General features: G+C 38.3%; 1 protein-coding gene and 1 pseudogene across 6 annotated transcripts in view; one reads left to right on the forward strand and one right to left on the reverse strand.

Annotated features, from left to right (window-relative positions):
* Phtf2 (putative homeodomain transcription factor 2) overlaps nucleotides 1–10,686 on the reverse strand; it is a 115,106-nt gene that overhangs the window by 40,491 nt on the left and 63,929 nt on the right. For all 6 annotated transcript variants that reach the window (XM_029534958.1, XM_021188656.2, XM_029534957.1 and 3 more), the window contains 4 exons: nucleotides 8,324–8,393; nucleotides 6,557–6,715; nucleotides 4,228–4,393; nucleotides 2,960–3,124 (listed from right to left, as the gene is read on the reverse strand). In XM_029534958.1, coding sequence (XP_029390818.1) covers nucleotides 2,960–3,124; nucleotides 4,228–4,393; nucleotides 6,557–6,715; nucleotides 8,324–8,393 — 560 coding nt within the window. The remainder of the gene's footprint in view (nucleotides 1–2,959; nucleotides 3,125–4,227; nucleotides 4,394–6,556; nucleotides 6,716–8,323; nucleotides 8,394–10,686) is intronic.
* On the forward strand, nucleotides 6,976–7,365 carry LOC110316326 (annotated as a pseudogene).

The following is a 10,686-nucleotide window of genomic DNA, read 5'->3' on the forward strand; positions in this document are numbered from 1 at the left end:
GGTAGAGAGGCCCCTTGGTCTTGCAAACTTTGTATGACCCAGCACAAGGCAAGGCCTGGGCCAAGTAGTGGGAGTGGGTGGGTAGGGGAGCAGAGGTAGGGGGAGGGTATAGGAAACTTTCGGGATAGCATTTGAAATGTAAATAAAGAAAATAATAATAATAAAAAATAAATAAAATTTAAAAGGAAATAAAAAAAAAGAAAGAAAAACCAACCAAACAAACAAATACAATAGTTGAATATTCTTACTTCCTTTGAAATTCAAGTGATTATACTGTAAATGAATTGTTAAAGTATTATAATCTTCATATTGAAAACTTGAGCCCAAAAGTTAGTACAACTTTTAAAGAACATGCTCATGAGACCGGCCTTAGTTTAGAATGTAGTCTAATGACAGTCTGAGTTATCAGGTTCTACTCCTCAATAATCTTAAAACTGTGGGGTACACTGACAAATAAACTTCTCCTATTACTGTCTGCAGAAGACAGCTGAGTGTAAATGACTCAACTACTCCAACTATATTCAAAACAGGTCAATTCTCAATGCTTGCACTGAAAATTCCTGGTAGGACTCAACTTAAGTAGTATATTTAACTCCGTAAATAATATCAATGTATTAAACCTTTAACTTTCACTTCAGTGTTGTAAACAACAAATAAAGGTGCGACTCTGCACATGCACACTCACCCCTGCAGTGCAAGGTATCCAATCCAGGCCCTTGCCCATGGTCTAGGCAAGCGCTCAACCACTGAGCAACACTACTGGCCCTCAATGTAGGTCAATCCAGCATATTAACATGTGGTCTGCTTCATTCTGGCAACTGTTTTTAATTCACCAAATCTATTTATATCAAGTTCTCTACTCAAAATCAAGAGCATAATTCCTATTCATTGGCCTACTTTTTAGTAACAAAACAGTTAGCTCTTAAAGGCTATAAAAGAAAATTCATGATTTTTTTTTTGAATTTTGAAGTAGGTATCAAGTTAAAGAAATACAACTCAAAATCTAACATTTCCTATTTAATCTTTTCAGTGAAAGCTATATTCCCAATGGGCACAACAATTCACTGGATTAAAGTACTAAACTTAGGAATCTGAGTAAGTTTCTATGTTTTTTTTAATTCTTTTTTTTTTCTTAAGATTTATTTATTTCACTGTTGCTGTCTTCAGACACACCCGAAGAGGGCATCGGATTCCCATTACAGATGGCTGTGAGCCACCATGTGGTTATTGGGAATTGAACTCAGGACCTCTGGAAGAGCAGTCAGTGCTCTTAACCACTGAGCCATCTTTCCAGCCCTAGTTTATATTTTTAAATTGGCATTTGTTAAATTTAAGCTGTTTTACTTTAAGAATGAAATATATTTAGATAAAGTTAAGACTTGCAATCACTTTTCATTCTAATCTCTAGAAACCATGATATCACTCACACAAGTTATCCACTGTGCTGTCGTTACCTACTCTTCATCATCAACTCAGATACCTAAATAGAAACTGCCGCCCTCCACTTATCACCAGATAGCACTGTAAGTGTCAGGTGCTATTTCAGGAATAAGCCTGTGGTCACTTATAAAAACTTTAAAAAGCAGGGCACTAAGATTTTAGAATTCAGCAGAGGGCTTCTAAAATTAACATTTCTCCTAGGATCTGTTTGTACCTAATATTTGACATAGTCTCATTCATATGCTAGCAAACCAAAGCCTTAAAAAAAAAAAAAAAAAAGGCTGAAACTGGTTCACATTTTACGATACTTATAATACAGTTGTCATAATTAAACAGAGTCAGTCCCAGCCATTTTCAGACTATGGACCAACAGAAGGAAAACTGAAGTCTGAGTCTTATTTGAGTAGAAGAAGCAAGTAAATTAAAGTAACAAATCTAAATGTTGTTCATAATATAACAGTATCAGCTGCAGAAATCAAAACAACCAAATGACTCCCTGAAAGCTAAATATATCTACTTTGCTATTTAAACTGTTTATCTGAAAGTCTTGAAAATACTTAAGAAACTGACTTTGCAATAATTAAACTTTTACATTTTATGAAAGAAAACTCTGTTCACACACACGCACACACGTGTGCACGCGCTCTTAGATAAAACAGAATAGATTCCAAATTAAAAATAGAAATAAAAACACATTTTCTTTAAGGAGAAAAAAGACAATTGGATTAAGTGCTAACTATCAGAATAATTTTGAAAAATCACTTCTAAAATAATAAACAGTAAAAATAAACACAGGATACATTTTCTTAATGTGTGGTAAACTTTATGGGAAAAGTACAAATTGATGGATGAAGAACTTGGGAAGTAGCAAAAGCTAGTGACATCATCTGCAAAGTGATAGATAAGTTACGATTTAAAAAAAGAAAAGTTATTTGCAGTATCTCTTTCTTATTTAAACCAGTATCATAAGTCTTAACTGAACTAAGTATTAATACCACAATATTGAGCTGAGTTTGATCTGATGTAAATATCCTCTCCTAACTGGTACAAGCAATACAACCCCAAGAACAAATAAGAACTTGTCTGTAGCACATCATATATTCACTTAACTCACCACAGCGCTGATCTCAAACAACTTTAGAAAACTGAGGTAGATGTAAAAGACAAGGCAATACAAGTGACAAGTTGTATTAAAGCAAAGTCTGGCCTACAATACTGATGAAAACAATGAATTAGTAAATTAACAGAGTAAAATACTACTAGAAAATTTTTTTTAAAAACTTGAGAAATCTTCACTACTTTGCCACTATATACTCATTCCCATAAAGATAAATATATTTACACATAACCCCAAATAAACGTCATGCTTTTTCTCCTTAAGCTCTAACAATCTGATTATCGAAATAAAACGTCTAATGAGGCTGTCATATTGAAAGTCATTAATCGTCATTATCTAGACAAATGTCATAAGAGGAACACAGCATCTTTATGCCTCATAAGGCCTCGCGTAAATACCAACCCTGATAAGAAGAAAGCAGCACGCCAAAGGTCTCTGAAGACAGTGCCAACACTGTAAGAGGCGCCTGCACTGTGGCTCTGCACTGCTCCCTCCTGTGTGTTATCTGTGGTACTAGAACCATCTCCTTCCCTGTGGACTTCCAAATGGGCTGCTTTTCTTAATTTCCTTAATCAGAAAACATTAAGAATGGAAAGTAGTTTAAAGTTTTGACAATTTTTCAAGCACATTCAAAAAAAATTATAGAACACAGGAGCTTACTAATAAACAATGAAGATCAAATGTACTAGACAGAATGTGAAACATGCATTATAGTGCATATTCAAGTTCAGACACACACTGGCAGTCAATGTACACATGATTATATGGGTCATACTGGCAAGATACTTATAAAACCATTTCTTCCCTATGTGAATATTACTTCTCTGTAGAAGCAAGATTGGAGAGAATTATAACCTAAATAAGCAAGGTTATTTACCTAATGTTCGGATTACCTTTCAAAACTGAGATGGACTTAAATCTCAACACTCCCAAACTATAAATATCACAATGTCTTAGCAATAATATTCAAAAGAAATATTGTTTCAAAGTATCTTAAAATAGAAGTGCATTGTGCTCAGGAGCCAGTGAGGAGACTTGCTAATGTTTACTCATTAACAAGCATTATTATTAAACAGCTTGGAATAACATTTAATAAATAGCCTTTTTTCCTCTTGGCTCTACTTTTGCCAAAGAATCTTAGAAACACAGGATTTTTGTAAGTTGTAGAACTTAGTTTATTCCACCTAACAACTATTTCCTGTATTGGTACTGCTAATTAGAAATGAACTTAAAGAATAACAAATAAAAATTACTATAGCAAGAAGAAACCCCACATACATGTGCCACTGAGGTGAGCCATAAATGGATACAGAAAACCGATCACCTGGTGACTGGTTCTGGAGTTTCCAGGTTTATCTGAAAGAGCTACTTTGTAAAATACCATAATACTCTATGATGTGAAGAGCAGTTAAGAACAATCCCCAGGGCTGTGGAGATGGCTCAGGTTGGAAGGAAGCACGTGCTGCTCTAGAAACGGCCCTAAGTTCAGCTCCCAGCACCCATAGCCAGCAGTTCACAACCACCTGCTACTCCACCTCCAGGGTCGGATGCCTTCCTGGTCTCTGTGGGCACCTGCACACATGGGCAGGCACACTCACACAAATAATAAAAGTAAAATTTTAAAAATTCCATATGCAAATAACAGATATCTACACTGTGACAAGCAGTACCTTCTTCGTTTACCGCCTGTGCCTAGAGGAGGCTTGGGTGTTCTTGTTGAAACAATCTGGCAATGCACGGTTCCCAAAAGCAGCATCAGCCATATTGGCCCAATCACTTCAGTTAGAGGTATGCTATGTGGGCTAGGAGCGGAACAGAATAATACTATTGCAGCAACTACAAATGGAGAGAAAAAATACATTTAATTATAGATCTGTAGTCACTTATTCAAAACTGTAAAAACTGTTCTTATGATACTTCTTACTAAATTCTTTTCCTAAACTTAAGTGTTTATCCACGGTGCCAGGCATGGTGGCACAAGCCTTGACTCCCACCACTCAGGAGACCATAGGCAGGATGATCCAAGTTCAAGGACAGGCTGGTCTACATGGTGAGTCCCAGGTAGACCAGGAAAACACAGTGAGATATCGCCTCTCTCACACACACGCGCCACCATTATTACTCCAAATAAGCTCTTTCGACTATTATTGGCCATTGCCTAACCATATTATTTAGTAATATATTGTTGGAACACTAAAATATATACACTCAGCTTTGTAATGAAGAGTGTATGAATTCAAATCTAACATTATTCTTTGTTAGGCCACAATAAGAAAAAAAAATCATACTAATTTCAAGTACATTTATTCTGTTACACATAATAAGGAAGCCTTGTAGAAAGTACTCAGCAAGGCTATAAAACGCGTGTCTGTACTCAAGCTTTTGCAGCCTGGACAGGACCTCATGTATCTCAGCCCTGCCAGGAACTAAGCAGACAAGGATGACCTTGACCTTCCACGTCTCCTGCCTCTGCTTCCCCAAAGGTGAGGGTATGAGTGTGCCAGTGCACCCAGGCTGATGTAGTGCTGGGGACCTGACGCAGGGCTCTACACATGCTGGCCTTCTACCACCCAAGCAAGCCTCCACCCCATCACTTAACATTCTGAACACAAAGCTGCCTGTCCGTATTTCCCAGGAAACTCACTGATCACTCATCAATGTTAATCAGTACAATATACAGAAGAGAGCTTTTCCCTGCCTACATTCCTTAAACTTTCTGGACACAAAACCTTTATGGGTTTGTCCTACTTTGGCACAAATATAATCATAGTTTGCCACAATATTAGTAACTCTAGGCATGAATTTGTTTTGTTTTAAGATTTATATGAATTTAAAAAAACTCACCCCCTTTCCATTTTTGTTATTATTGAGATCAAGTCGCATTAAGTAGCCCAGGCTATCCTGGAACTCACGGTACTCCTCACCCTTGCTAGAATGGGAGCTGCACTCATAATCCAACAGATCTGCTTTAAACAAACTTCAAACAAATTGAACTGACAAGTTCTAGCACCCACGAGAACACTTAACAGCCATCAGTAACTCCAGGTCTAGGGGAGACAACGCCCTCTTCTGACCTCTGGAGAACCTGGCATGCATGTATGTGATGCACATATATGCAAGCAAAGCATTCATAAACAGAAAATTAATGATTTTTAAAAATTGTAAGACCTAGATAGTGCTTGATGAAATTTCAGAACTGTAGACAATGCATGTTAAGAGACTGTAATAGAACGATGGGGAGGCAAGACAACAGGTCTGTGGCTACCGAGTCAGTGCTTAGCTATGTGTCTTGGTGACTACATGTTTATGGGAGAGGTAAGGTCAGAGAACCTCAGGCTTTTCGAGTTCCACGTATATACAGGTAGATGCAATAACAGCCTTTCACCTCTGCTGGGTTGCTGTCGATACTAAATAGGGATCACTTAAGAGAATGGCTGGTATAAACAAAGTTTTAACATAAAATAAGCATGGATCAAATCATAGCGGTAAAGACAGAAAATACAGCATACTTTATGCAGGAAAAATTAACTTGCAGAGTGGTATTAATAATAAATATATAAAAGGATGTACCAGGCACAATGCCATCCAGTAATAATCTTAACTCAGGAAGCTAAATCTGTAGTTCAAGGTCAGCATATGCTACACAAGGAAGACAAGTGTGTATGCATGCTGGATGCAAAAGATTTTATCTAATTAAAATCCTGTTTCTCTCTCTCTCCTCCTCCTCCTCCTCCCCTCCCCTCCTTACACAGAGTACATGTGGGGTCAGAGAACAACTCTGGGTTATTAGTTTTCTCCCTCTGCCATGCTATCATACTGGGCCAGGAACCTAACGCGAGCCCCGTTATCTATTGCCCTACACATTTTTAATATCTAACAGTTTGTATGTAACTTAGCAATAGCTACTTCATGCACAGTAACAGACATGTTTAGAACAAAGTCTTAATAATCATTAAAGTACAACATTCTCAAAGTTAAATTTCCATTACTTGATTATACCTTGAAGAAGATAGAGAACAAGAAGCCAGGAGAAGATGACCTTCGATGTTACTTGTAACCACCAACGGAAGAAAAAAGGAAAAAATACAACTCGAACAATCCCTTTTCTAGTCAGAGAAGTCCAAGGACTTTCAGGCTTTGCCTTAGCAAATGCAGACCCTGAGGAAAAAAGTAAAGTATAATGGCAGACTCCACTTACTCATCTCTAGTCTCCTACACAGATAAATTCCATGTTGGAAACATAAGCAATGGCATACAATTTTATTCTATTCTGTGACTAAAAAATTATCTAGTATGGAATAGTGGTCACTTTCAAAAGCATTCTTATTCATTCAGGTATCATACTTAACATATACTCTGAAAAAATTATCAGTGGAAGTAACAGGATTTCTTCCACATCTTTCATTAAAACAGGACTTATGCCTTTCCAACTTGGGCCTGGCAGAATGGCTCCCACAAAGAAGGGTGGTGAGAAGAAGGGCCGTTCTGCTATCAACGAGGTGGTGACCCGAGAATACACCATCAACATTCACAAGTGTATCCATGGGGTGGGCTTCAAGAAGCGTGCTCCTAGGGCACTCAAAGACATTCGGAAGTTTGCCATGAAGGAAATGGGGACACCAGATGTGCGCATTGACCCGAGGCTCAATAAAGCCATCTGGGCCAAGGGAATAAGGAATGTTCCATTGCATCCAAGTACGCTTGTCCAGAAAATGAGGATGAGGATTCCCCAAGCTATACACGCTGGTAACTTACTACCTGTTATCACATTCGAAAATCTACAGACTGTTAATGTGGATGAGAACTAACCTGCTGAATGTCAAATAAAGTTGCAGAACTGCCAAAAAGAAAAACAAAAACAAAAACGAAAAAACCAGGCCTTAATTCATTAGGAATTATAAGTAGTAAAGGGGGTTGTGCCCACAGAGTAAAGCCTGGACTGGAGTTCAGATGCCTGACACCCACATAAAAGCCTGGGAGTGGCCAGTCTATAATCCCATCCCTCTGATATGGGACAAGGGAATGCGTGGAGGCAAATGAACCACATCAGCAAGTTCTAGGTCAGCAGATCTCAACCCCTTTGGGGTCATGAAATTACGCAGCAGCTACACTGTGTAGTAGGAAAACTACAGTTATGAAGTAGCAACAAAAATAATTGATGGTTGAGGGTCACTATACCCTGAGGAACTGTATTAAAGGGTGGTAGACTGCATCAGGAAGGTTGTAAACGACTTCTCTAAGCTAAGGAAGAGACACTACCTTAGCAAGTAATGGTCCAGGAAGACACCAGAGGTCACCCTCCAGTCTCCTCATGTACATGTATTTTTACAGCACTCAAGAGGCGGAGCTGGGTGACTCTTGGTGACTTTAAACCCAGCGTGATCTATATCACTCAGGGTTACCAAATGTGACCCTGTTGTTTTTTTTTTTTCCCCATTGTTTCATTCATTCATTCACTCACTTGTTTGTTAGTTCTGAGTGCTAGGGTCATAGCCATCTGCCACAACACCAGCTACAATTTAAATTTAATATTAAGGCTTTACAGTTTGCTGTGCAAACAGGAACTGTTATTCTTTTACACTATTCCTTGAAATTATATTTCAAGGGAGGAAAGCCAGTTTGGTGTTTCTGTTTTCTCTCATGTATGCTATCCCTGTGCTCGCGCACACATGGGCTGCCTCATTTCTGCATAGGTACATATCTACACTATTCTGAACTGTCTCTTCAGGGCCACGGTGTACCTGCGATCACTTACCCAGGACTTACCTCTCACAAGATCAACATCGATGAGGTCTGGTTTCACATGTGCTGTTTTCTTTGGTTTATTCCTTAAGCCCTACAATATAGTAAAAAGCAGTATTAGAATTCTAAATATATTTTGTTTAAATCCAAACAAAATAGCAAAGAGGTAACCAACTTATATAAGGGTTTCAATTTAAAACAAAATCCTAAAGTAACCTATTAGCCAAATAGATACATTAAAGATTTGTTACAAATGGAACACATTAAAGCATTCCAATAAACTTTATTATTTTCCAAAAGAAATGTTTAGAGATATGTGTAACATGCAAAACCTATTATTATGGACAGTAAACTTCCAAATCAAAGATGTCATATACCAAGCAATATGAGCATACAGCCTGGGCCCTAGATGATGTGGAAGACTGCCAGCCTTAGACCAGTAAGGAAGTAGTGAGGTTAAAGGGGGAGTACTGGGCCCAAAGGCACACAGATGATGCTGGAGGTGATGCTGAGGACAAGACAGGGATGCAAACTTCTCAGCAGATGCTAGCACGCAGGGTGATACCAGCAGAGCCCCCAAGAGGATGGACATCTCTTGAGTGCCAATTGCTGACCATACTGTAATGTCATCTCATCACCTCAGAATTTAAAGATACTATGATCAAGAACAGGGGTTGTGAAAACAGTTACTATAAATTAAATTAATTTAAAATTGAGATTAGTGGATTTTAATTAACACTAAATTTCTGCTATCACTGAAGGGTACAAGGTAAAACTTAGTGGGGAGAACAAAACTATGGGAAAATAAATTATCCCTAAGTTAAGAACTGGACCAGGTTAGCCTTGATTCACTTCATAACCAAGGCTGACCTTGAATTCTTGACCCCTCTCCTCGGCAATTCTGGTGTTAGAACTACAGGAGACACCATGATCAGTAAACCAGTGGTGTCTTTAGGAAAAGCATACGTAACAGTATGTGCTGACTAGCTAGTTAACAGTGCAGTGACCAAAGGCCCAGCCACATTCCATTTTCACAATGACTATCTAGAAAGTAGGATAAAAATGATAATAATAATAAACTGTAGCCATACTTCATTTTCACTTAAAGTTACTACAGAGCAGTTGAGAAATTATACATATTCTTAGTGATCTAGACTGCTTTTTTTTTAAGATTTATTTATTTGTATTTATATGAGTACACTGTAGATGTCTTCAGACACACCAGAAGAGTGCATTGGACCCCATTACAGATGGTCGTGAGCCACGTGTGGTTGCTGGGAATTGATCTCAGGACCTCTGGTAGAGCAGTCAGTAGTACTGTTAAAAGCTGAGACATAGACTTCTTGTGTATAGAAATACTATCACCTTCATATTCTATCAAGGACACTAATACTAGTTTAATTCCAGACCCTTATATTCCTCTATAAATGACTTTATAAACATTTTGTTGAGGCTTTGAACTGTACATAGTTATGAGGCATCATGTGATGTCTTGATGTATGCATTGCACAAGGTTTAAATCATGGTAAACAGGCTTGTCACTTATTTATGATGAGAATATTCAAATCCTTTCATCTAGAATTAAAATATACAGTGCATTGCTGTTATTGATAGTCAAGTAATTGTACAGCAGCATACTTGAACGTCAACATATTTTCCTTCTCTCCCTACCAGCCTAAGATCCACCACTGACTTTCAACCTCCAGGTAAACAACATTTTAGGTTCACCTGTGATGAACCTGTGCAGTTCTTGTTGTTCTGTGGCTGGCTTATTTCACATAATATAATGACTCTCTAGTGGTTTGAATGAGAACAGCCCCCATAGGCTCATTTACCTTGCTGTATGGCCCGCCATTAGTGGGACTGTTTGGGAAAAATTAGGAGATAGGACTTGTCAGAATAGGTGTGGCCTTGTTGGAGGATGTGCCTCTATGGTGGGCTCTGAGGTTTCAAAAGCTCAAGCTAGGCCCAGTCTCCCTCTGTCTATGACTGCTGCCATCAGAGGAGGATATAACTCTCAGCTGCAGTTATAGCACACCATGCTTCCCCCCACTTTTGCCATGTCCCTGCCACTATGATCACAGTAACTAGAACTAGCTCCAACTAAATTCATATGCTTACGAATTATAAGATTTAATTCTGTCTAGTGGCTGAATGAATATTCCACTACTCAGGTGAGTCATCACTAATTGTTGGAGACTTAGATTTCCATTTCCTAGCTATTATGAATAGTACAGTAATAAGAATGTAGATTTGGCCACCAAGCCCAGACACTATTGCATATACCAGCAACATTTTGCTGAAAGGACCCTGATATAGCTGTCTCTTGTGAGGCTATGCCAGTGCCTGGCAAACACAGAAGTGGATGCTCACAGTCAGCTATTGGA

This window comes from Mus pahari, chromosome 2 (genome assembly GCF_900095145.1).
Source record: "Mus pahari chromosome 2, PAHARI_EIJ_v1.1, whole genome shotgun sequence".
Lineage (NCBI taxonomy): Eukaryota > Metazoa > Chordata > Mammalia > Rodentia > Muridae > Mus > Mus pahari.